This window comes from Vipera ursinii, assembly GCF_947247035.1.
Source record: "Vipera ursinii genome assembly, chromosome: Z".
Classification (NCBI taxonomy): Eukaryota; Metazoa; Chordata; class Lepidosauria; order Squamata; family Viperidae; genus Vipera; species Vipera ursinii.
Genome location: NC_139517.1, coordinates 55,179,142 through 55,205,818, shown reverse-complemented (window position 1 = coordinate 55,205,818; position 26,677 = coordinate 55,179,142). Strand labels below are relative to the sequence as shown.

General features: G+C 39.9%; 2 protein-coding genes across 3 annotated transcripts in view; one reads left to right on the top strand and one right to left on the bottom strand.

The window, feature by feature from the left end:
- INVS (inversin) overlaps window positions 1-19,617 on the bottom strand; it is a gene marked incomplete at its 5' end in the record, with an annotated part of 306,815 nt that extends 287,198 nt beyond the window's left edge. Inside the window, 2 exon segments of the mRNA XM_083377072.1 lie at window positions 19,513-19,596; window positions 19,599-19,617. Of these exon segments, the coding sequence (XP_083233198.1) occupies window positions 19,513-19,596; window positions 19,599-19,617 (103 nt within the window).
- A 4,842-nt stretch (window positions 19,618-24,459) lies between these two features.
- ERP44 (endoplasmic reticulum protein 44) overlaps window positions 24,460-26,677 on the top strand; it is a 151,386-nt gene continuing 149,168 nt past the window's right edge. The window contains exon 1 of one of the 2 annotated variants that reach the window (XM_083377139.1): window positions 24,460-24,784. In XM_083377139.1, coding sequence (XP_083233265.1) covers window positions 24,731-24,784 — 54 coding nt within the window. In that variant the 5' untranslated portion in view covers window positions 24,460-24,730. The remainder of the gene's footprint in view (window positions 24,785-26,677) is intronic. The other variant, XM_083377140.1, reaches the window with a different exon arrangement.

Sequence of the window (26,677 nt, the reverse complement as noted above, 5' to 3'; positions counted from 1 at the left end):
TGACCCTTTTCAGGGTCCTCCAAAAAAGAAAGAGCAGAGGGCAGGAAGCGGACTGTTCCTGCACATCCAGAAGCGCTGCGTGCGCAAACCAGAAGCCTCTTTTCTCTATTTATATTCAATCCTGCTACTTCTCCAAATTCTTCAACCTTTGTCAATAATTTAGGGCTTGTCTCCAAGGGATATTCTAAAATAAATGTGAAATTCCATGTATTACACATATAGTTCAAGAGAATATTATTTCCCCAAAATTTTAGCTTTTTTTCACAATCATATTTACGTAGTCTACTACTTTTAAAAATAGGGTGGGGAATTATAGAAACATGTGTTTTATTATCCCCAACAAAAATGCTGGTTTTGACAGGAAGGAGTGAACCAGCACAGAACTATACAGGTGAAACTCAAAAAATTAGAATATCATGCAAAAGTTCATTTATTTCAGTAATGCAACTTAAAATGGGAAACTAATATATGAGATACTCATTACATGCAAAGCAAGATAGTTCAAGCCGTGTTTTGTCATAATTGTGATGATTATGGCGTACAGCTCATGAAAACCCCAAATGCACAATCTCAGAAAATTAGAATATTACATGCAATCAATAAAACAAGGAGTGTACATAGAACAATATCGGACCTCTGAAAAGTATAAGCATGCATATGTACTCAGTACTTGGTTTGGGCCCCTTTTGCAGCAATTACTGCCTCAATGCGGCGTGGCATGAAAGCTATCAGCCTGTTGCACTGCTGAGGTGTTATGGAAGACCAGGATGCTTCAATAGTGGCCTTCAGCTCTTCTGCATTGTTCGGTCTCATGTCTCTCATCTTTCTCTTGGCAATGCCCCACAGATCAGGGGTATCAAACTCAATTTCATTGAGGGCCACATCAGCATTGCGGTTGCCCTCAGGGGGCCGGGTGGGTATGGCCAGGGTGGGCATGGCCTACTGGGTGAGCGTGGCTAGAGTGCATATGGCCTACTGGGTGGGCATGGCCAGCTCTACATTGTTCGCATCAAGGGTGCCTATGGGGGCCTTGGCAGTAGTGGGACAGATCTGAGGGTCTCTGGCAGGAGGGTCTCTGGGCCAGGGCCAAGGCAGTGGGGGCCGTTCCCTCACTGTTTCCAGGATGGCTTCGCGGGCCACATGAAACCACTTCGCGGGCTGGATCCGGCCCCCGGGCCTTGTGTTTGACATGTCTGCCATAGATTCTCTATGGGGTTCAGGTCAGGCGAATTTGCTGGTGAATCAAGCATAGTAATCCCACGGTCATTGAACCAGGTTTTGGTGCTTTTGGCAGTGTGGGCAGGTGCCATGTCCTGCTGGAAAATGAAGTCAGCATCCCCATAAATCTCGTCTGCGGAAGGAAGCATGAAGCATTCCAAAATCTCCTGGTAGATGGCTGCGTTGACCCTGGACTTAATGAAGCACAGTGGACCAACACTAGCAGATGACATGGCTCCCCAAATCAACACAGACTGTGGAAACTTCATACTGGACTTCAAGCATCTTGCAGTGTGTGCCTCTCCATTCTTCCTCCAGACTCTGGGTCCTTGGTTTCCAAATGAGATGCAAAAGTTGCTCTCATCAGAAAAGAGGACTTAGGACCACTGAGCAACAGACCAGGTCTGTTTTTCTTTAGCCCAGGTAAGACGCTTCTGACGTTGTTTGTTGTTCAGGAGTGGCTTGACAAGAGGAATACGACATTTGAAGCCCATGTCCAGGATCCGTCTCTGTGTGGTGACTCTTGATGCACTGACTCCAGCCTCAGTCCACTCCTTGTGAAAGTCCCCAACACCTTTGAATGGCCTTTTCCTGACAATCCTCTCCAGGGTGCGGTCATCCCTGCTGCTTGTGCGCCTTTTTCTTCCACACTTTTCCCTTCCACATAACTTTCTATTAATGTGCTTTGATACAGCACTTGGGGAACATCCACCTCCTTTTGCAATTACCTCTTGAGGCTTTCCCTCCTTATGGAGGGTGTCAATGATGGTTTTCTGCACAACTGTCAGGTCAGCAGTCTTCCCCATGACTGTGATTCCTACTGAACCAGACTGAGAGACCATTTAAAGACTCAGGAACCCTTTGCAGGTGTTATGGCTTAATTAGCTGATTAGAGTGGGACACTTTGAGCCTAGAATATTGCACCTTTTCACAATATTCTAATTTTCTGAGATTGTGGATTTGGGATTTTCATGAGCTGTACACACCATAATCATCACAATTATGACAAATCACAGCTTGAACTATCTTGCTTTGCATGTAATTAGTCTATCTCATATATTTGTTTCCCCTTTTAATTTGCATTACTGAAATAAATGAACTGTTGCACCATATTTTAATTTTTCGAGTTTCACCTGTATTTTCTCCAGAAGTTTAGTGCTTGTTTCCAGTGGGTCTTCCATTATAAAGACCAAATCATCTGCAAATGCTTGTAATTTGTATTTTTGATCTTTTATCTCTAGTCCTTTCATTTCTGTATCTTGTCTAATGTTTCTATTCTATTCTGTTAGTATAAAGAGTAATGGAGATAATGGACATCCCTGTCTTGTGCCCTTTTTAATATTGAAGTTTTCGGTATAGCCTCCATTTACAATTATTTTGGCAGTCTGCTTACAATAAATTGTTTCGATTGCATTTATAAAAATTTTTCCTAAGTCCATTTCTGCAAGCTGCTGAAACATAAATTGCCAGTTTACGTTGTCAAATGCTTTTTGTGCATCAAGGAATATTAAAGCCATCTGTTTCCCTGAATGAATTTCATAATACTCTTAACACATCAAGAATCATCCTTAGATTATTTTTTATCTGTCTTTTAGGTAAGAAACCATTTTTTTGTTTATTAAAAAGTTTTACAGATACATTATAAAGATAAGACCCACCCCTCCCCCACCCCCACCCAATTTCCCCTCCCTCCCCCTCCCCCCGACTTCCCAGAGCGTAAAACAGGGTATTAACCCTAACAATCTTAAACTATAATATCCTAACTAACTATAGTAACACTTTAAATCCTATCGAACTTTAACTCTCCTTAAAAATAACTAAACAATAATAAATCTTATAAATCTAATACTTATTCAAATGCTAAATGAAACTTTTTGGTCCCATATTTATTCTGAATATAATCAATCCATCTTCTCCATTCCAAGATATATCTTGGTTGCGAATGGTCTTTCAAATATGCTGAAATTTTTGCCATTTCTGCCATTCTTCTATAGTATGCAAATCCTCCTTCTTCCAATATTGCGCTACCAAAAGTCTTGCTGCCGTTATTAAATACAACATCAATTTAGTTTCTATAGCAGTACAGTCTATAGTAATACCCAGCAAAAATAATTGTGGAGAAAACTTTATCTTTTTCTTAAATATCTTCTGCATATTCCACCAAATTTTAATCCAAAAAGCTTTAACTTTTTTACAAGTCCACCATATATGATAATACGTTGCATCATCACAACCACACCTCCAGCATTTCAGCTGATAATTTGGATACATACATGCCAATTTCTTAGGATCTAAATGCCATCTATAAAACATCTTATAAAAATTCTCTCTTAAATTTTGTGCCTGTGTAAATTTTACATTTCTGACCCAGATTGTTTCCCAAGTATCCATCGTTATTTATATATTTGACTTATATACTGCCCTATTCCCATAGGACTCAGGACGGTTTACAGGGCAATTAAAACCATACAATACAAAAGTTAAAATAAATTTAAAATAATTAATTAAATTTAAGCCCAAAAGTTAAAACTTTAAAACCCAATTAAAAACCCCTCAGTCTAGGCCAGACAGCTCAAAGAGCCGTTTTCAGGTCCCGGCGAAATGAACGGAGGTCGGGGGCAGTCCTAAGTTCCATAGGAAGTTGGTTCCAAAGGGTTATTGGTTATTGAATATTCTGGGCCCATTTTATCATACAATCTTTAACAAGTTCCGTTTCTGAATCTATTTCTATCAATGCATTATATATTCTTCTTATATGTGCAGGACTTTCTCTAATTTGTTTAACCAAATTTTCATCTACTATGGAAATACCAATTTTCTGATCCTGTTTCCATCTAGCTTGTAACTGCCCATACTGAAACCAAGTTTGTACTATCTTTTCTTCTTTTAAAATATTAAATGGCTTTAATTGCCATGCATTTCTTTCCAATCTAAGAATTTCTTTATATGTAATCACATCATGCTGAAATCCCACATTTATATTTTCTATCGCATGTTTAGGTATTGCCCAAATTGGAATTTTAAAATTCAACTTATAACGATATTTTTTCCAAACTCGCAACAGGGCATATCTTAATATATGTGTCTTAAAAACATTATCCACTTTTTTGTCATACAATAAATAAGCATGCCAACCATATAACAAATCATATTCTTCAATATTCAGTAATCTCCCTTGTGTTAAATTAAACCAATTAATTACTAATTGATGATAATGCCGCAGACTCATAGTATAATTTAAAATTGGGTATTTTCAGACCACCTCTTTCACGTACATCTTGCATTATCTTAAGTTTAACTCTCGGTCTCTTCCCTGCCCAAATAAATTTATTAATACCTCTCTGCCATTCCTCCAAATCTGAGTCTTTTTTAAGTATAGGTATCATTTGAAACAAAAATAAGAATTTAGGTAAAACATTCATTTTCACAGCTGAAATTCTTCCCAATAAGGACAATTGTAATTTTTTCCAACTATCTAATTCTTTTTGTATTTTTAACCATAACAATTCATCATTATTTTTATATAATTTCACATTTGAAGCTGAAAGATATACCCCCAAGTATTTGATCTTCTTAACTATTTCAAATCCCGTTAGTTTTCCTAAAACTTCCTTTTGTTCTTTAGTCATATTTTTAGACAATATTTTAGTTTTTTGCCTATTTACCTTAAATCCAGAAACTTGTCCATATTTTAAAATTATTTCCATTAAATCTATAACCGATTGAGTTGGTTGACCTAATGTAATAACCAAGTCAAACGGGGTTTATTAGTGGTAGGCAAATGAAAAATAATGTGAGGCATATAGTTGATGTGTTAGAGTTTTTGGAAAGGAACAACCAGATCTCTGCGGCGCTAATTTTTTTAGATGCTGAAAAAGCTTTTGATCAATTGAATTGGCAATTTTTGTTGAAAGTTTTAGACAAAATGGATTTTGGGGAAAAATTTTTGCAACCGATTAGGGCATTATATCAAAAACAAACTGCCCGAATTATAGTTAATAATAGCCTGACAGAGGCATGTAATATCGAGAAGGGCACAAGGCAAGGGTGTCCGTTATCGCCCTTGTTATTTGTGTTAACATTAGAGATATTATTGGTTAAAATACGGAATTCGGAAAAAATTAAGGGGATACAAATTAGAGATCAGGATTATAGATTGAGAGCATTCGCAGATGATCTGGTTGTTACAGTGACCCAGCCAGAGAACTCTGTTGTGGACCTGATGGAGATAATAACACAATACGGGAAGGTTTCTGGATTTAAAGTTAATATACAGAAAACCAAAATTTTGGCCAGAAATATGACAGTTTCGCAAAAGGCTCTCTTAGAAGGATTAACTGGATTTGAGATTGTTAAAAGGGTTAAATATTTGGGGGTGCTTTTGTCGCCCTCTAATACAAAGTTATATAAAAATAATTATGAAAAACTATGGGGGAAAATTCAAAAAGAATTGGAGAGTTGGGAAAAATTGCAATTGTCTTTGTTGGGACGGATTGCAGCAGTGAAAATGAATGTCCTGCCTAAATTTTTATTTTTATTTCAAATGATGCCTATTCTTAAGAAAGACTCTAATTTGGAGGAATGGCAGCGAGGTATCAATAAATTTGTGTGGGCAGGGAAAAAGCCACGAGTTAAACTTAAGATTATGCAGGATACTCATGAGAGAGGTGGCCTTAAAATGCCCAATTTTAAACTATATTATGAAGCTGCTGCATTAGTAGGAATAAGTGATTGGATTAATTTGACACAAGAGAGATTATTAAATCTTGAGGGCCATGATTTGTTGTTTGGCTGGCATGCATATTTGTTGTATGACAAGAAGGTAGACAATGTGTTTAGAGTGCATATTTTAAGACAGGCATTGCTGAGAGTTTGGAAGAAGTATAGACATAAGTTAGATTGCAAGATACCACTGTGGGCAATTCCAAAACATGCAATAGAAAATATACATGCTGGTTTCAAACATGATGTGACTATGTACAAGGAGATCCTAAGTTTGGAAAGAAATGTCTGGTGTTTGAAATCATATAGCCTCTTGCGAGAAGAGAAGGTTGTTCAAAACTGGTTTCAATATACTCAGTTACGGGCCAGGTGGAAAGAAGACCAGAAAAATGGTTTTACAATGACTGATGAAAATTTGATAAAGCAAATTAGAAATCAGGGTCCAGCACATATCAAACGGATATATCTTGCATCGATAGAGATTGACTCAGAAACAGAGCTTGTTAAGGATTGTATGATAAAATGGGCCCAAAACATCCAGGAAGTTATCACAATGGACACGTGGGAAAAGATTTGGGTGAGGAACGTAAAATTTACACAAGCTCAAAATCTAAGAGAGAATTTTTACAAAATGTTTTACAGATGGCATTTAGATCCTAAAAAGCTTGCAAGTATGTATCCGAATTATCAGCCTAAATGTTGGAGGTGCGGTGACGAAGACGCAACATATTTTCACATATGGTGGACATGTAAAAAGGTTAAGGCTTTTTGGATAAAAGTCTGGTGGAACATGCAGAAGATTTTTAAACAGAGGATAAAGTTTTGTCCGCAACTTTTTTTGTTGGGAATAATTACAGATGCTACAGTTGTGGACACCAAGCTGATGTTGCATTTAATTACGGCAGCAAGACTTTTGATAGGTCAGTATTGGAAGAAAGAGGAACTGCCGACCATAGAAGAGTGGACTTTAAAGGTTTCCGACCTGGCAGAGATGGCGAAGATTTCGGCCTATTTGAAAGATCACTCGCAAGAACGCTATATTATGGAATGGAGAAAATGGATTGAGTTTATCCAGAACAAGTATAGGGTTAAGAAGTTTTATGTAGCATTTGAATAAGTCTTCTTTCTTTTTTTTCTTTTTTTCTTTTAGTTTCTTTATATATATTTAATATTACTAAGGCTTGTTTTATCCTATATAAGCTAGAGAGTGATGGATTTTAGAGTTTATAGTTGTTAGTACTTTATATGATTGTTTATGATTGCTTTTTATATATATACCTTGTATTTAGCTCTGGGAAGTCGGGGGGGAGGGGTGGAGGGGGGAGAGGTAGGGGGGGGAGAAGGGAGGGGGAGGGGGGTTTTAAAGGAAAATTGTATGTTAAAACTTTTCAATTAAAAAAAAAGGTAGACAATGTGTTTAGAGTGCTGGCGCACCCACTGAGAATGCCCTCCCCCTGGGGGCCACCAGCCGACATTCCTTGAGCGGTGGCACCCTGAAGAGACCCTCTCTGTGGGAGCGCACAGGACGGTGGGGTGTTGACATTGGCAGAAGGTGCTCCGTAGGTAGTCCGGACCCATGCCATGTAGGGCTTTGTATGTCATTGTTAGCACCTTGAATTTCACTCGGAAGGCAACCGGAAGCCAGTGCAGCTCACGGAGGAGAGGTGTGATATGGGAGTATCGGGAGGCCCCCAAAAGTGTCCGTGCCGCTGCACTTTGCACCAGTTGAAGCTTCCGAGTGGATCTCAAGGGCAGCCCCATGTAGAGATCGTTACAGTAGTCTAGGTGAGAGGTCACAAGGGCATGGGTGACTGTACGTAAGGCATCCAGGTCCAGATAAGGTCTTAGTTGGCGCATCAGTCGAACCCGGGAGAAGGCCCCCTTGGTCACAGCTCCTATGTGATCTTCCAGGGATAGTTGCGAGTCTAGGAGGACACCCAGGTTGCGCGCCCTATCAACAGGGGGTAGTAACTCATCCCCGATGTTAAGGGGTGGGATGCTCTGAGTATCCTGGCTTGCCGGTACGTCTTGTCCGGGTTCAGTTGAAGTCTGTTCCTCCCCATCCATTCCCGGACCGCTTTCAGGCAGCGGGACATCACGTCGAGGGCATCACTGATGCTGTTTGGAGTTGAGATGAAAAGCTGGGTGTCATCAGCATACTGATGGTACCCTACTCCAAAGCTACGAATGATCTCACCCAGCGGTTTCATGTAGATGTTGAACAGGAGAGGCCCCTGAGGGACTCTGCAAACGAGAGGCCTCGGGGTCGACCTCTGTCCCCCCGCCAGCACCGACTGCGAGCACACCCTGGAGAAAGGAGGAGAACCAACGCAGAACCGTGCCTCCCACTCCCAGTCCCCTGAGGCGCCACAGCAAGATACCATGGTCGATGGTATCGAAAGACGCCGAAAGGTCTAATAAGACTAGGACAGAGGAATGGCCCCTGTCCCGGGCTCTCCATTCATCAGAGCGACCAATGCCGTCTCCGTGCTGTAGCCCGGCCTGAAGCCCGATTGGCACGGGTCTAGATAAACCGCTTCATCCAGGACCTGAGGAAGTTGATGCGCCACCACGCTCTCAACAACCTTCGCAAGGAAGCGAAGATTGGAGACTGGACGAAAGTTATTCAATGAGGATGGGTCCAAGGTGGGCTTCTTGAGGAGAGGTCTCACCACCGCCTCCTTCAAGGCGGTGGGGAAGTGACCCTCACTCAGAGAAGCAGAGATGACCTCCAGAAACCAGCCTCGTGTCCCCTCTTGAGCCGCATAAGCCAGCCAGGAAGGGCACGGGTCCAGTAAGCATGTGGAGGAGCTCAACCTCCTCATAATCCTGTCCACTTCCTTAGGAGTCACAGGATCAAATTCCTCCCAGATGACGTCGACAAGACTGTCCATGTCCTGTTCTTCCAACTCTGCCCAGTTGGAGTCCAGGCCGGTTCGAATCAGAGCGATTTTATCCAACAGATATTGACCGAATTCCTCGGCTCGACCCTGCAAGGGTTCCTCCCTCACCTCTTGGTTCAGTAGGGAGCGAGTCACTCTGAACAAGGCAGCTGGGCGATTATCTGCGGACGCGATGAGGGTGGAAAAGTAGTTGGATTTTGCCACCCTTATCGCTGCGAGATAAGACCTGGTGAGGATTCTTAATCGCAATCGGTCGGATTTGGATCGACTGGATCTCCAACGGCTCTCTAGGCCCCGTCTCCGATGCTTCATCTCCCGGAGCTCCACAGTGAACCATGGGGCTCGCTGGGATCTGCGCTGGGATCCGGGTCAGAGGCCGCAGGGGTACAACTCGGTCCAGAGCCTCCGTGGCTGCCTTTTCCCAGGCTTCCACTAAGGCATCCGCCGAGCTGTGAGCAGGGAGTGCATGTGCGTCCCCAAGCGCTGCCTGGAACCTATCAGGGTCCATTAGGCGCCTAGGGCGGTACCATCTGGTTGGCACCGTGCACCCACGGCGGGGGGTGGCAAAGGGGAAGTCTAGCCGTAGGAGGTGATGATCGGTCCATGACAGGGGCGTAACGGTCGTGGCACCCCCACCGATATCATCACGCCACCGTCCAGACAAGAACACCAAGTCTGGGGTGTGGCCTCCCTCATGAGTTGGTCCAGAAATTATTTGCGACAGGTCCATGGCCGCCATGGAAGCCATGAACTCCCGAGCTAGTTTGGACGATCCTCCCAGGGACGGTAGGTTAAAGTCGCCCAAGACCATGAGTTTTGGGAATTCAACCACCAACCCTGAGAGGACATCGAGTAGCTTGGGCAGGGCTGCCGCTGCACGATTAGGTGGTAGGTACGCCAACAGCAGGCCCAACTGCGCCCCCGGGCCGTATCTCAGAAGGAGAGACTCACACCCGACTATCTGAGGGACGGTGGTCTCTCGCGGGCTAAGGGATTCCCTGATGATAACTGCCACTCCCCCGCCCATCCCATGGGCCCGAGGCTGGTGCAGCACCTGGAAACCTGGTGGGCAGAGGTCAACCAGAGGGACACCACCCTCTGGGCCCAGCCAGGTTTCCGTGATGCAAGCCAAGTCCGCGTGCTCGCTCTCCACTAGGTCACGAACGAGGTGAGCCTTGTTAGCTACGGACCTGGCATTTAGGTAGACCAGCCTGAGCACAGGAGGCTGCACACCTTCGCTCCCGGGTCCTCGGGGGAAGTACAGAGGGTCGGAGCGTCTCACCGCTTGTACAGAGCGGAGATGACTCTCCCGGTGACGATACGGCCCTCTGCTTGTGCACCTTCTGTCGTTCCCCACCATCCTGGGAATTGGCTGTTCGTCAGCTCGCCACTGGGCTTTGTCGGCGACTGGTCCTCGTTCTCCACCATTGCGAATGGTTGTAGGCCTGGCCTGCGCTATGGTAGCTGGAAGGCCCGCCTTCCCCGAACAACCATAGTCTTTTCCCGCCCCCCCTCCCTAACCCGACAAAGTACTTGACTAGGAACTTAATCAGGGGCCTCTTGTTGGACTTGTGATGGAGGCCCCTGACCCTGCCTGGCCATCTCTCAGAGGCCCAATGGTCGGGCCCGTCATCAAGATTCGATGTATTGTAGGCAGGACGCACCCAGGAGAGGGGGGAACTCCTGAGGGCGAGTAGGTCTATGCTTGAATATTGGAGAAGCATAGGAAGCATTGGGAAGCATTGGGAAGGCGGTCCCCTGGGTGGAGAATTGGAAGGAGGGTCGAGTTGGGTAGGTGGGTATCTGGTGGGACAATACTGGAAGAAGGATAGTTTGCCTACTATAGAAGAATGGGTGTTTAAAGTATCGAATCTTGCTGAAATGTCTAAGATTTTTGCTTATTCGAAGGATCATTCACAGGAAAGATATATTTCAGTATGGAGGAGATGGATAGATTATATTCAGAATAAATATGGGACTAAAAAGTTCCATTTAGCTTATGAGTAGATTTTAGAGGGATATTGTTATTAATTTCAGTGTTAGTACTTTGTATGTATCTATGTTAAAGGGGAGTTAAAGCACATTATGAATTTAGTTAATTTTATATTACGGATAATTTTTAGTTAGAATATGATTATTATATCTATAACCCTGTATTTAGCTCTGGGAAGTGGGTGGGAAGGGGGGTGGTTTGGGGTGGGTGGGTTTTGGGGATATGTATTGTAAAATCTTTTTTTGTAAAACTCTAATAAAAAAAAGATCTTGATCTTCCTTCGGGATCAAAGTTATAAATGTTGTTTTCCATGATGGAGGCACTTCTCCTCCAGATTGAATTGTTCTAAATAATTCTTTTAAAGGCTCCACCATTTCTGATTGTAAATTTTTATAATAAATAGCTGATAAACCATCTGTACCAGGTGCCTTACCCACTTTTAATTGTTTAATTGCTAAAATAATTTCTTCAGCAGTTATCAATTGATTCATCCCTTCCCGTTGCTTTTGTGTAAGTATTGGGATACTCACATCCTGTAAGTAACTATCCATATCTAAACCTTGCTTTATATCCCTAGCATATAATATAATAAATTATATTAGCTTTTTTAATACGATTTTGCTGAAACACCTCTTTACCCTTATATTCTATCTTATCAATATTACGTGATCTTTGTTTTTTCCTTAATAAATAAGCTAACCACCTACCTGGCTTATTAGCATTATTAAAAGTATTATGTTTGGCATATCGTAAATTAGTTGCCACTTGATCTGCCATTAACATATCAAACTGTCCTCTTAGCAAGTTAATTACTTCTTTCAACCTCTTATCAGATGGGTTCAGAATAAGAGCTTTCTCTTTCAACTTTATTTACTCCTCTATTTCTTTACGCTTATATTCCAATCTATATCTATGTTTATTATTCATATATATTAGCACTCCTCTCATATAAGCTTTACTTGCATCCCAAACCATTTCAATGGGAGTATCCTTATGCATATTCATAATAAAAAAATTCTCACATATGCTTTTTGCATTCTATCACATTTTCTTCATATCTAAACAAATTTTCATTTAATCTCCATGATCTTCTTTCCCCCATGCTCTTATCCAATTCCATCCAAACTGGACTATGATCTGATAGAGTTCTTGGGCATATCTTAATCTTCTTAATCCTGTCATTGTTGTGAGCATTTCTGTTGAGCATTGGCAGCGGGGTTGGATGGGGTGGGGTGTTTGGTTTTTATTCCCCCCATCTGCTGGGTGGTTGCAGCAGGTTTTGGTCACTTCACATGTCCCTGGGACACTGACCATCATAAATATGAATCAGTTGCCAAGCATCTGAATGTAAATCGCAAGACCCTGAAGGTGCTGCAACATTCCAGCTGATCGGCGCTTCTTCTGGGCTCAGAAGCACCAGGATCAGCGCCAAGCTCCAGTTGAAACCTGGGACTGATCCTGGCACTTTGGCTGAGCCCTGACAGCTCTGCAGCTCCAGCCATGTCTCACTCAGGCTTGTGGGGTGCTGCCACCTGTTCATCTTATTCCCCTCCCCTAGGATGGTCGTGTACCACCTGCCAGGTGCCAATGTACCACAGGTGATACCCATACCACTGGTTAAAAAGCTCCGTTCTATAGAACCAAAAGCTTCTCAATTTATCTTTCTTTTATGCCTCAGACAGCTTCACTGTGATATGGTAAGTCAATTTTAGTTTGCCAGAAGCTTAAATCGCCGCTTACAGTTCAGGAGGGAGGGGTAAAAAAAGAGACCCCCTCATCCCTGGAGCTAAGGGCTTTGTTCTGTGAAGCTGTTGAAATGTGAAAATGCTATTTCACAGAACTGGCATTTCCACTTGCAGAGAGATAGAGAAAGTATTCTCACCCAGATCAACTGTTTGCTTTTGCTTTGCAGTTTCTTGTTTCCGATGATCAGCTGCTAATGGCAGACCATATGAGTGTGGTCAGCCTTTCTTCCTGCCGGTCCCGAGGGCTCCTTTGGATCTAGTGGGCCACCTACCGCTGACCCGCAAACTGCAAAATTTCACCCTTTGGCCAGTCACCTCTACGGGGCGACTTTCAGTCCTGTTGGACTCCCCAGCTGGCAGAAATTGGACTTAGGGAGAGGAGAATCATTTCCCAGAGCCCATCTTGGGGAGAATAGCAAAAGTGAAAATGAATATCCTACCAAAAATACTGTTTTTAGTTCAAATGATCCCTGTAAGGCTGGGATCTTTGATGAACTGAATATAATATACTGAAATTTATCTGGCAAGGAAAAAAAGCGAAAATTAAAGTGAAAATGCTACAAGAAATTAAAGACAGTGGAGGATTTGGACTCCCGGACTGGATTTTATACTACCAAGCAACTATTTTAACATGGCTTAAAGAATGGATAATGCTTAGAGATAAAAGACTATTGTACCTAGAGGGGCATGACCTACAAATTGTTTGGCATGCTTTTCTGTGGTACGGAAAGAATAAAATACATACTTTCAAAATCATTTTATAAGGAATGCACTTCTTTTAGAATGGGAAAAAATAAAAGAAAAAATTATATTAAGATGCCTGAGTGGCTTTCAACAATGGAAGCTTTTGTAAACAACAAATTACCCAAATTTAATTAACTACAATAAAGTTGTGACTTACAAAGATATTTTGGATAATGAAGGAAAATAGAAAGACAGACAAGACTTACAACAACAAAGTATTGACTTAGCCATGGTGGCCATATTTGCAAATTCAAACGGGATATGCTGGCCGGCCTTCTGATTCTCAGCCACTCACCCTGTGTGGACACCAAGTGAGAGCTGTGCTGAAGGCTGTGAATCCCAGAAAAGCTGCAGGCCCAGATGGGGTGCTGGGGATAGTGGTTAAGAACTGTGCTGACCAATTAGCAGGGGTCCTGACAAGGATCTTTAACATCTCCTTGCAAACGGCATGTGTACCATCATGCTTGAAAGCAGCTACCATTGTCCCAGTCCCAAAGAAAACAGCAGTTGAGTGCCTGAATGACTTATACACTTGTTGCATTAATGTCTGTAGTGATGAAATGCTTCAAAAGACTGGTTCTCCAACATCTTAGGACATGCCTCCCACCGGACTTCAACAAACATCAATTTGCCTACAGGGGGAACAGGTCGACAGACGATGCCATAGCTACTGCTCTACACTCTGTAGCAAGCCATCTAGAGAAACCTGGAAGCTATGTCAGGATGCTTTTCGTTGACTACAGCTCAGCTTTCAACACCATTTTGCCAAGCACTCATTGAAAAGCTGACTGACTTGATTCTTTCCTCCTCCCATCTGTGATTGGATTAAAGACTTTCTCAGGGACCAGCTGGAAACAGTGAGAGTCGGGTCTATTTTATCCACCCCCATGAAGCTTTGCACTGGCTCACCACAGGGCTGCGTGCTTAGCCCCTACCTGTACTCATTGTACACATATGATTGTGTATCGTCCGACCCATCTACTGCGATAATTAAGTTCGCAGATGATACCATCGTAATGGGTCTTATTACAGGTGGAGATGAAACAGCATACGGGGGGGAGGTACAAAAACTATCCATATGGTGTTCAGAGAACAATTTGCACCTGAACATCGGTAAGACAAAAGAGATGGTGGTAGACTTCCGGAGGAAGAGAGGAACCTGTCCCACTTTACATCGGGTGGGGGGGGGGCTGTATGGAGAGAGTTTCCTCCTTTAAATTTCTGGGAGTCTACCTCTGTGAAGATCTTTCCTCGAAAGTTAATACAACCCAGGTGGCCAGAAAGGCCCAACAGAGACTCCACTTCCTCAGGGTCTTGCGGAAGAACAGGGTAGAACAACGGCTAATGACCCTCTTTTACCAGTCTACTATAGAGAGCGTCCTCTTGCACTGTATTGTGGTTTGGTATGCTGGCCTGATAGCCGCGGAAAGTATTACAGAGGGTGGTGAGCACAGCACAAGACATTGTGGGCTGTCCCCTGACACCACTGGATGACATCGCCAGGGCTCGCTGCCTTGGAAGAATTCACAGAGATGACTCACACCCTGGTCGGTATCTCTTTACTCTCCTACCATTGGGTAGGAGATACAGGAGTATAGCCAGGCGTGCCAACAGGCTGAAGAACAGCTTTTATCCATGGGGTGTTAGGTTCTTGAATGGGAAATAATTTTATGATTTTATGTATGATTGACTTGCGAGGCTGGTATGTTGTGCAATTAGCTCACATGGTATAACAAGATGGTGGGTTTGTTGTCACTGTGAGTTGTGGTGGGGGGCACAAAGGGAGGCTCAGCCAATCTCAATGTATACATGGTTGTACTTTGACAATAAAGGTTCATTCATTCATTCATTCATTCAAAAAGATGCAAAAACAATGGGACAGACAGAATTTGATCAGGTGCTGTTAAAAACAGATGAAAAGTTGATCAAGAAACTATAGATTTCTGTTAAACTTAAAGATGGAGGAAGAACAAGTAAAAGAAACAATGATAATATGGACAAAGAATTTTGGATATAATATAGAATTAGAAGAGTGGCAAAAATTATGGGAAAGAAATATTAAATTAACGAAAGCGGTGCCATATAAAGAAAACTTATACAAAATGTTTTACAGATGGCATATGACAGCAGTGAAACTAGCAAAAATGTTTTAAAATACTTCCAACAATTGTTGGAAATGCAAACAAAGGCCAGGTACTTATTACCACATCTAGTGGACATGCCCAAAAGCAAAAAGATTTTGGGCTATGGTTGAAGAAGACAACTAAAAAACAAACAGACTTCAAACCAGGATTGTTTTTGTTAGGAATAATAGGAGCCAAGTACAAGAAAGATTGTAGATATCTAATACTACGTATATTAACAGCAGCAAGAATTGTATTTGCCCAATATTGGAAAAATGAAAACTTACAACTGAAGAAGTACTAATTAAGAAAATTCTAGAGTGCGCAGAAATGGATAGATTGACTTTAGAGATTAAAGAGAAAGAAGACTCAGTGTACTTTAGAACATGGGATAACTTTTACCAATGGCTAGAAAAACAAGTCAGACAGAAAGGAATATGATGTGTAATTTTGAATATATATTAGTAAGAAGGTGACTGAGTGATTAATTAACATTGTTTATAATAATTAACTATATCTATTACTGTTAGTTAAATACATGTACTCAGACAATATACTGTTTGCTAAATATTGAAAATGTTATCTGGGAAAACCCATTCCCCAGCCCTAACCCCAATCCTAATACTGATCCCATTTTATCCCTAACCCTATAAAAACTAATAAAATGTATTTAAAAAACCCAAACATTTCTTCTGATTTTAATATTTATTCTGATAATCTATCTCTCTCCTCCAGTCCCAAGATCCTGCAGGTCCCCATCCTTCTATCCTGGAAAATCTTAAAAGTCTAGTTCTTCCTCAAGTATTGGATTGGTTGAAGCTGGAACCATGATTATTATTATCAGGGAGGGTTGTGTAAGGTTGCTGAGCACTACTTGTTTTTGTGAATTTTTCAAATATGTTTTTATTATTGCTAAAAGCCATCTAGTTACATAAAACCTTAAATAGACAGCCATTTAACGTTTTATGTATAAATATATTTTATAAATATCTTGGATATGTGATCCAGTGAGCAACATATTTTCTGAGGTAACGTTTATTGTTTCTGGATGGTGTTCTAGATCAGGGCTTTTCAACCAGTGGTATGGGTACCACCTGTGGTACATTGGCACCTGGAAGGTGGTACTCGATCATCCTAGAAAAGTGGTAGCGGGGGAGGGGAATGAGCTGAACAGGTGGCAGCACCGCACAAGCCTGAGCAAGAGATGGCTGGACCTGCAGGACTGTCAGGGCTCAGCCGAAGTGCCAGGATCAGTGCTTCTTCGGGGCTGTCAGGTCTCAGCGGAAGCTCCAGGATCAGCACCAGACTCCAGCTGGACCTTGGCGCTGATCCTGGTGCTTCTGCTGGGCCCAGAAGCACCAATCAGCTGGAATGTTGACACCTTGCTAGGCGACTGGTGGTACTTGGATGTTGCCATATGCTAAAAGTGGTACAATGGGTAAAAAGTTGAAAAGCCCTGTTCTAGATTACGCCATTTTTCTCCTTTAGCCTCATATGCTTACTTTTAAACTAAAGTAGAAACAGTAAAGTTAGAAACCCCGGAAACAGAACAGAAACAAGAGACACTGGAAGAAGCAGATGTAGCTAAAAAAATAATTGTACTTTTTAAACAATATATAATAAAGATAAAATTATACAAATGCTTAAAGTTACATCATAAATGGCAAAGAAAAGCTTCTGCATTTATAGATAATTAAAAAATATCTAGGGTTAGATAACTTTACAATATAAACTAAAGCAAGATTTCAATTTTCTATGCAGAAATATTACTTTGAAGTGTCATTCAATTGAGAAAAATAGTTCATATTATTATTAACAAATAGAGCACTGTTCAATCAATGCAAAGTAAGTTAGCATCAAGCTTATCATTTAGGGCAGGGCTTTTCGTTTAGTAAGTTAGCATATATTTGGGCAGATACACATTTGAAGAAGCTATTATCAGATATTAGCATCTTAAACATTACAAACCGACTGTATTGCTAATTCAGTTCCTTTAGGACCGGAATTACATGGTATCTAAAACATGTTCTGGACAGTAGCCTGGCTATTACGTTCTGTGTCAGTTATAGCTTCAAGTTTAGATCTAGACAAACTGCATTGTAAATTATAACAGGGAGTTACAAGGGCTTTATGACCAGGATATCCCAGAACAAAAAAGGTAACAGCTAATGGCTAGATCTAGTTAACCAAATTCATTTCCTGGGATTTATGTTAACTCCAGTCCAACAAAATTTTATTGGCAATTTAACAAAAATACATTTAAAATAAGCAATCTATTTAATGAGTTGTTCAGATTAGTTTCTTTATAACAGTAATGACACATGGTTACACCCCATTATAGCTTATTCTGCTGCATTTTGAACTGGCTGTAGCTTTGGGGTGATCTTCTAGGACAGCCCCATGTAGTCATTGCAATAATCTAACTGTGAGGTGATTAGGGCATGAGTAACTGGCCAAAGATATTTTTTTTAATTGAGGAAAGGATATAACTAGTATACTAGATGAATCTATGGATACGCCTACCGTCTTGCTCTTTGAGCAGTAGCTACAAGTACAGAGGAGACCCTCACGATTGCACACTGACTGGGAAGTGCAGATCCATCCAAACCAAAGATGGTGATAAATTCAAACCAGGGGATTCAATCACATCTACTCAGTCTTGTTAGGACTGAGCAGAAATCTCTTTTGCTGTATGCAGACCCAAACAACTTCCAGACACGGGGGTCATTACATTGACATCTTCCCCTGTACCACTCAGAGAACAGATATATAGATGCAAAGTTTTTCTTGTTTTGCAGTTTAAAATGATGGAGTTTTGGAACTGCAAAATCTATGGAAAGATACTTTTGTTTCCACCTTAAAATCCATTTCTTCAAGGTAATTTTTTGTCCCCCCTTTCCTATATTCCTTAGTCCATTTCCAAATCATAAGGTTGAAGTCCAGTTCTCAAAATATTATTCTGTAATATAATAAAAATAACTGTAAAAATCGCACCTCATCTTCATATTACTTGGTATAATAATGGAATATTATTCTTACATTCTTTATAAAGGGTGGCAAAATTCAGTATTTCTGCTTCACTAATTTTTAGATAGTGGATAATTTTTAGAAGTGGTGAATGCTCCAACACTGGAAGTTTTTAAGAAGAGACTGGACAGCCATTTGCCTGAAATGGTATAGGGTTTCCTGCCTGAGCAAGGGGTTGGACTAGATGACCTCCAAGGTCCCTTCCTTCCTTCCTTTCTTCTTCTTCTTCTTCTTCTTCTTCTTCTTCTTCTTCTTCTTCTTCTTCTTCTTCTTCTTCTTCTTCTTCTTCCTCCTCCTCCTCCTTCTTCTTCTTATTATTATTTAGAATCAAGAACCAGTGATGAACTTAAGAAAGTGTAAGTACTTTTTTCAGAGCAGGACTCAATAGGCCAGAACTGTGAGGTAATTTATAAATTGATTATATAGTAATAATACTATTAATTGTTTCTACTGTTTAGAAATAGTAGCCTTGTGGGCTTTCTAATATTCTGGATGGAAAATACATTTAGAAGTCTGAAGTAACATCACGGGCTCCATCACAAAAGACTGCCAACATAATAAGTTCAAGTATAATATATACTTTATAGGAAACAAAATGGTGATAAAAAAGAACTAAGAACTAACCCCATACAAATTTTTTTGTTAATGATAAATTTAAGCTTAAAGAGATGAAAATATCTGTTTTATAAAAAGTATTACTTGTGATGTTAAAATGTGAGTATTAATATTAGGATGGTAAAATAGAATCTGAATTTCAAAAGGTAAATGCTTCACAGATTCATGAGATAGCATTTATGGGCAATAAATGTGCCCATAAATGTTCCAAGTTTCATAATGTCTATCATAATCATATCAGTAATAAAATACTGCCTGTATAATTATAGGATTTTTAAACTGCATATTGCACATATGGCAGTATGAAATGAATCCGCTATTCTCCTTATTAGTCTGTTTTACAGATAAAGCTAAAAGAGAACTTTTAAATAATTAAACATAAACAAATTATCTAAAGCATAATATAAACAGAGTACTTTTACCTGATATTTGTTTTAGGAGAGCTCTTTTATGTCCATTAACAGCAGCAGCATGAACATGTGATGCTAATGAGGAACCACCGAAAGCCATGTTTCAGAAACATTCATACTTCTGAAAAATTCAAAAATGCATACTTGCAGTAAATTTTTTAGTAATTTTGCATAAATTAAACTAACTTGTTTTGGTGAAAACAATCTCTGGAGTACTTTTATTTTGATAGGATGGTGCTTGCAAGTTTTGAATTTTGTATAAATAATGAACTAAAATGTTATCTATTTTCATGCAAGTCCTAAAACTAAATAAAAAGAACCCATTAAACAAATGAGTCAAAAACATTGGACTTGCTCATTTATTGAAGAAGAAAAATGATCCAAAGCTACATATTTGTGCATATTTGGAAAAAAGCAAGTGACAAGTGTATATTAATTTGAAGAATATTTCTTTAGTTGGAAAAGATTACAACATTATTTTCAGAGTTTGAACTCCATCATTATGAGATAGACTGTGTAGATGTAAAGGCAATTTAACACCATTGCCCTCCTTAGGAGTGGTTGACTAACCAAGATCATGCCAAAAGTAAGGTAATAATTCAGTAGGTCACAAATAAGTTGAGGGTAATATCTAAGGAACTAAAGGCTTCTTTTGTATTGGTGAATGATGAATGATAATGTTCATCCACATACGTATATATGTGTAATAGACATTGAAGAATGTAGAGAAATATATTTATTAGTAAGCTCAGTGTAGTGTGCTTTCCATTGTTAAGAAGGATAGAATGTTGAATCTAGTAAAAAAGAACATATTTTTTGCATTACTGGACATTTATTTCTTGAACCAGACTGGTTCACAGGACCCGCAACCAGGTGGAGCCTAAGATAACATGACTGACTGACTAGAAATCAAGCAAAGGAAACAATCAGATGATCTGTACAAATACAGAAATTCTGAGTTCCTTTTAAAAGATTCAAGAAGGCAGGGAGCCAAAGGTCTATAAAATCTCTTATTTATAGACAAACAGAAGGAGAAGCTTCAACTATCTGGGCTAGATTTCCAGAACTCAATTTTTCCACTCCCAAATACAAGTACGTTTCCACATATTCCAGTAATCTATAGATTTAATTTCTACAGGTTGCATATGATAAAAATACTAAGCAATCACTAATGTGCTATCTAAATACATTGAATCATTTATTATTCTCGTTTTAAAAAACTTCCAAGATTCTTATTTTGTATAGAAAACAAAACTTACTAAAGTCATGCCTTCTTTCTGTTTATATCTTTTTTAATTTTTGTCTCCACATGTAGCTTCCCCAGGGGCCCTTAGCCCTGTTTATGACAGCAATAACTTATTGAACCTTAATCAAACCTATTTCATGAATGTAAAAAAAGCCCACACAAAACAATGTCCTTCAGTACTCATCCTTTAAAGCCTCAAACTGTTTTTAATGTGCTTCTCTATTGCATTATTCTATGTTTATTCCCTATAGTATAGGAAATAGAATCACTTCATGTTCATAACTTTAGCATTTTTATGGTTTTTATTCAATTTTAGGGCAAAGCATCGATTCTTTTGTGATTTGGTAGAAATATAAGTATAAAAATAACAATAGCCCTATAAATACATGTCTGCTCACTATACAAGCCTATTTAAAAAATGGTGGCTGGAGGCTTCCGGTTCTGGATCTCGGTGCGGCCAGATGCGCGAGGGAATTGCTCTTCGTGTCGCCTGGATTTCTTCTTCGGGGACCCCCTGTAAAGGGGTTGAAAATCACCCTGGAGGAGCAACAAGCGGGGGAGAGGTCTCTCCAGTTGGCGGTAGAAGGGCGGTGACCCTCCCATTGGCTTGGAGCTACTCTCCGAACTGAAAAAGAAAGGATCGGCCACTTCCATGGCCTATAGTTTAGCCGTTTCCTGTTGAAGCGAAAGCACAACAAAGCATTTGAAAACACTTGAAAACTGGGTGAGCATTGCCTTCTTCTTTTCCTAATCATGTACTTTGCCTGTCAAAAGCTTCCTGAATTTGCTTCCCCTTGCAAGGAGAGAGGGAAGGGATCTTTGTTTTTTCCCCCACACTCCTTAATAGCGGCCTTTGTCTACATTGGGAGAGGGGAAAAAAGCCTTGTACTAAAGGATACTTATTAATTGGACCTACTGTCTTTCTACTTTTGGCCCAAAGTTCCTATATTTAGAGGAATGGACTATTCTACCTATTAGTCTAAAAAAGGGAATAAAATAAATAAATAAATAAATAGACTCTGTCTGAAAAGGAATTGAAGTAGTGGCTAAGTCTGTTACAGCAAGTGAATACTACTGGCAAACATGTTTGCTTACATTTTGGGCTAACCCTGGCATTGGGATAAAAACCTGAAACAGCTGGAGATGAATTTGGCTTAGACTTGTGGAGGTGGACACTTACTGATTTTTGTTTGAAAAATAGCCTCCACTAAGGACTATTTATAAATACTACAAAATGGAGAAGAATCAGCCATAAACCTTGCTTGACTCTAACCTTATATTTGAAACAATCTATAGAGTCACTGAGATGTCTATCTCCAGATTTAATAATTTACATGCCAACCTTAATTTACAAATTGAAACTCAGACTGCAACTAAAGAATTTACACTTCAGAATATAACAAAATTGGAAGATACTACTATTGAGACAGAGGAATATAAGCAGCAACAACAAAGTACTAATATCCAAAACCTGACTTTACTCAAAGAACCTACAATTTTTAAAGTACAAGGAACTACTACTATGACAGACAATCCTAAAGACCAACAACAAACAAGGGAAAAACTTAATACTCAACTTTTGACCCTCTCTAAAGAGCCTACATGCAAAATAGTGGTGCCAACATAGAGGAAGCCTAAGACCAACAAAGACAACCTGTGGAAAGCTTGGACAGTCAACTACTAACTATAAAACTAGGTAAGATTTTCTACTCAAAACAGATCAATCCAGGTGGAAGAAGAATCCAAACTGAATTGCAGACAGAGATGCTAGAGCAAATAAAGAGAGTGGAATCAACATGGCAACAATATAATGACTATAAATGGTTCAACCTTTGTACATTGCTGATGGTTGGATGGCCTCCTCTGGTGCAAATATGCATGAGAGCAAAGGAAGACCTACTTGGCAATTTAAAGCCCTAAACCCGACTGGCAAAAAAAGAAACTTAGAGTTAGATTTAAAAAATGAATTTCTAGAGAATTATCATAGGTCATTCTGTTAGTAATCAGTGACTTATTAGGAATAGAAATAGAAAATATTATTAAGCTTATTCCAAATATTATAAATTTATATATTGATATAATGGAAATTTGGCTTATGGATCCTATGTCTGATGTTAAAATTTTGGTTATGTATAGGTAGAAGTAGATTGATAAATATAGACTCTTCGATTGGTAACTTGTGATGTATTAGGATATGAAACAATGTTTATTAGGTAAAAGCTAGCTGTTTAACTATTGGGTGTATGTTAGATAATACAATCTTTGGTGTAATAAGGGAACTTTGGGTTGTGAATACTATTTGGGATGCTAAAGGTTCTACTTGGATACTATAATTAACATCAAAATTAGATAAAATTTAATAACAGGATTTGACATACTTTATCGAAATTGGATTGACAAAATCTTCTCTAACCATGCTATTCCTAGAAATTTGTTAGTTTAAATATGTTGTACTGAATGTTGAGGGGAATAGAGAAGGATGTTATGATAATGTAACCTGAACTATGTATTGAAAACTCTGTTACTCAATTGATGACTACCCAGGGATCATGATGCTTTCTAAATATATAGGTTGTAAATTGAAAAACTAATAAAACTTGTTTAAAAAATGGTGGCTGGTACAGCAGCTATAGAAAAAAATGATGACGAGGAGGAGTAAGAGATAAAATCAATACTGATATCATATGCCCTTAATTTCCAGAATAAATCTAATATTAAGATATATAATTATATCTTTGCTACCATCAATTAAAACAGGTCTTACAATGACAAAATTGAGTGCATTTGTAATAGAAGTAAAAATTCTGAAGTTGATTATATACAAAGAATGACAATTTAAGTCATATCCCCAATGCTGAGTGTTTGCAATCAAAATAGGCCTCTGAATATAAGAAAATTACGTTCTCCTCCTTTATCCAGTTCTGTTTATTTTCTAGTGACACTAGTGAAGTGGGGACAGTAGTGTCTGCATTTTCTGCGTCACATAAGAAAAGCACATCTTCCTTCCTCTGTCCTTACCACTTTCTACAGAGGGATGATTGCTACCGTCATACAGCATCACAGTCTGATTTGGAAGCATCAGTGCTTCAAACAGAAAGGCGGTGCAGAGTGGTGAGGATGGCTGAAAAGATTATTGGCAGTTCCCTTCCTTCCATTCAGCACATAGCACAGAAGTGTTGCTTGAGCAGGGTTCATAAGATTGTCTGGGACACTACCCATCCTCTTCACAACCTGTTTTCCCTTACCTTCTGGGAGGAGGCTCCATGGTATCCAAAGCAGAAATCAAGATTCAGTCATAGTTTTGTTCCATACACTATTAATCTTGTGACTTCTCAAGCTTCCTCCTTCCATTATGTATTCAAGATGGACAGTGATTAATATTTATGTTACTTATATATAAGGGTGTAGGTCTATACATATGTTGTATATAGTATGTTTAAATGTGTGTTATCTATGTGTACACTTTGAAAGCAACTAAATTTCATTTTTAATGTGTGCCTTCGTGCCCACAGTAAAAAATGACAATAAAGATTAACTATTTATCTTAGTCCTATTCTCCTCATTTTACAAAAAATAGAGGATTTAAAGGTGTTCTTTGTCAGCTGAAAGAATAATCTCACCCTCTTCGTTATCCCAAGCATCAAGAAACTTAAAAACAAACTTTACAAACTTACCTAATTTTCAGGAGTTAAAATTGCAAACTTCCTCCCGCAAAATTACTTCCGTCGGTGGCCACAGAGGGTACTCCTCCGAATATAAACCAATCGCTTCAGAAGAAAACTACAAAACTACATTACCCAGCGTCCCTCACGACTGCACTTCAAACTCGGAAGTTATATATGGGTCTGCTTGGAAGTGCAAGTGAGGTCGGTTTTCTCCTTCGTCTGTTGGTAGGACTTGCTGCTGTGCGAATTTTTTCGGAGTCCGGGGGAAGAGATTTAATCGCTCGTCTGTTTCTGTCTCGGAGCATAGCCATCCTCGACCATGAGAATCGCCGCCATCTTTCCCGAGCCGGGCTGTTGCCTTCTCGTTTTTCTGGTGAGCTAAGGGGGAAGAGTAGCTAAGATTGATTATCTGGCTGCCTGTTTCAATCGTGGAGGCCCATAGAAAAACGAATAACGGATATTTACGTGGTGGGCGAAAGAGGGTACATAGGTATATTTGTTCCTTGTTCCCATAAATTTCTCCCCAGGCGAGAAACCGGTACCGCGCGAACCCAGCAGGGCGGGGTAGTGCCGTGCTGGTGTGGCTCTGTCTGATAGGCTGCGAAGTTTTCGGACCCGGAATTTCTAGCCGGCGACTGGGCGGGGTCCGAATTGGTCCGGGCAATGGTTGATACAATACATAGCAGGATATCTGCTTGTCAGGTCTGTGTTGCATCCTACTTATTGCCTTAAAAGACGTACAATATTTGCTTCTTCAAATGGGACTTTTCCTGTTGAATATGTGTCGGACTTTCAGAAGATCATCTTCGTGGAGACTTTCATTTAAAACATATTAATACATTAAAAAAACTCCAACCTGTTTCGCCTTCTGAATTTTGGACCGCTTTCTTATCCTTTGGATAGAAATGGCCATCCCATGTAGGACTCAGGTTTTTTTAAGTATATGATCAAATAATTGTTATATATTGCATGCTGTGTGAAATTTAATAAACATCCGGATGTATAAAAAGGTATTGAACACATTAACTGCAGGTTGATAGTGATGCAGGATGGATTTTAAATTAGCTGTCAATAGGTTCAAAATAAATTTTGCTTCCTATTTTTAGCTATTTCTTTTCTGTTAGAGTGCCCTTCAACAAAAAAGTGAAGTTTTAACATGCCCTTCACTTGTATTGGGAAAAGTCACACTCTCACTAACACTGATGATACTAAGAAAGCACCAACCTCAGTGGTTGTCCATTTAACATCCCTTTCTATTTCATATAATGAAGCTATCTTATTACTTGCCTTAAATACAAAATATTAAACTAACCCTACTCATAAGATAATGACATACTTTATCTGCTTAGATTTGTTTAATGTTTCAGTCAAATAAAGGGATAATTTTGATTTGTTCCTAGAATATAAGATGATCGTTAACACTGCTACTTGGAAGATTAGTTCATATACATTTGAGTTGATGTTGATTCTAGATAACTGGCTGAACAAGCCCTTGCAGTTTTCATAGCAAAGTCTTGGAAATTGTTAGAGTATTCCATACTTCATCTTTTAGGGCAGAGGTCCCCAACTTTTTGGGCACCAAGGACTGGTTCCATAGAGAAAGATTTTTCCATGGACCAGAGAGTGCATGGTTTTGTGCCGCCTGCATCCCATGGATGGGCTTCGCTTGTTTGTGCGGATCGGTTGCTGGCCTGCTATGGCCCAGTACTAGTCCACGGATTGAGGGTTCGGGACCCCTGTTTTAGGGAAATTAAACTTGCAGACAAATATTGAATAGAACAGGCCTTCTAGCAAATTTTGTTAATCCAAATAAACTATAAATCCTTTTGTTGTTGTTTCTTTCAATGAGTGCTGACTACTAGTGAACAAGTCCATTCAGTTTTCTTGATAAGATTTCAGAAGTGGTCTGCCATTGCCTTTGTTCCATAACTGAGAGAGAGTGACTGACTTAAGGCCACCTTTTTGCCTATGGTGGGATTAGAGCTTGTAGTCTTCTGGTTTCTAGCCTAGAGCCTTAACTACTGCACCATACAGTAAAATAATTTAAAATTTGGTTTTAAATGTATAAACAGACCTTAATTTCAGTGAACAGAATGGGAAAAAAAGATGTTGCAAAGTTGGAATTGATTGATTGAACTTACCACCACAGCCACGCCCAACCAATGGGCCACACCCACTCAATGGGCCACGCCCACCTGACAATACACAAGTGGGTTTTGGGTTGCGGTTTGGGCACTCAGTCTCTAAAAGGTTCACCATAACTGAT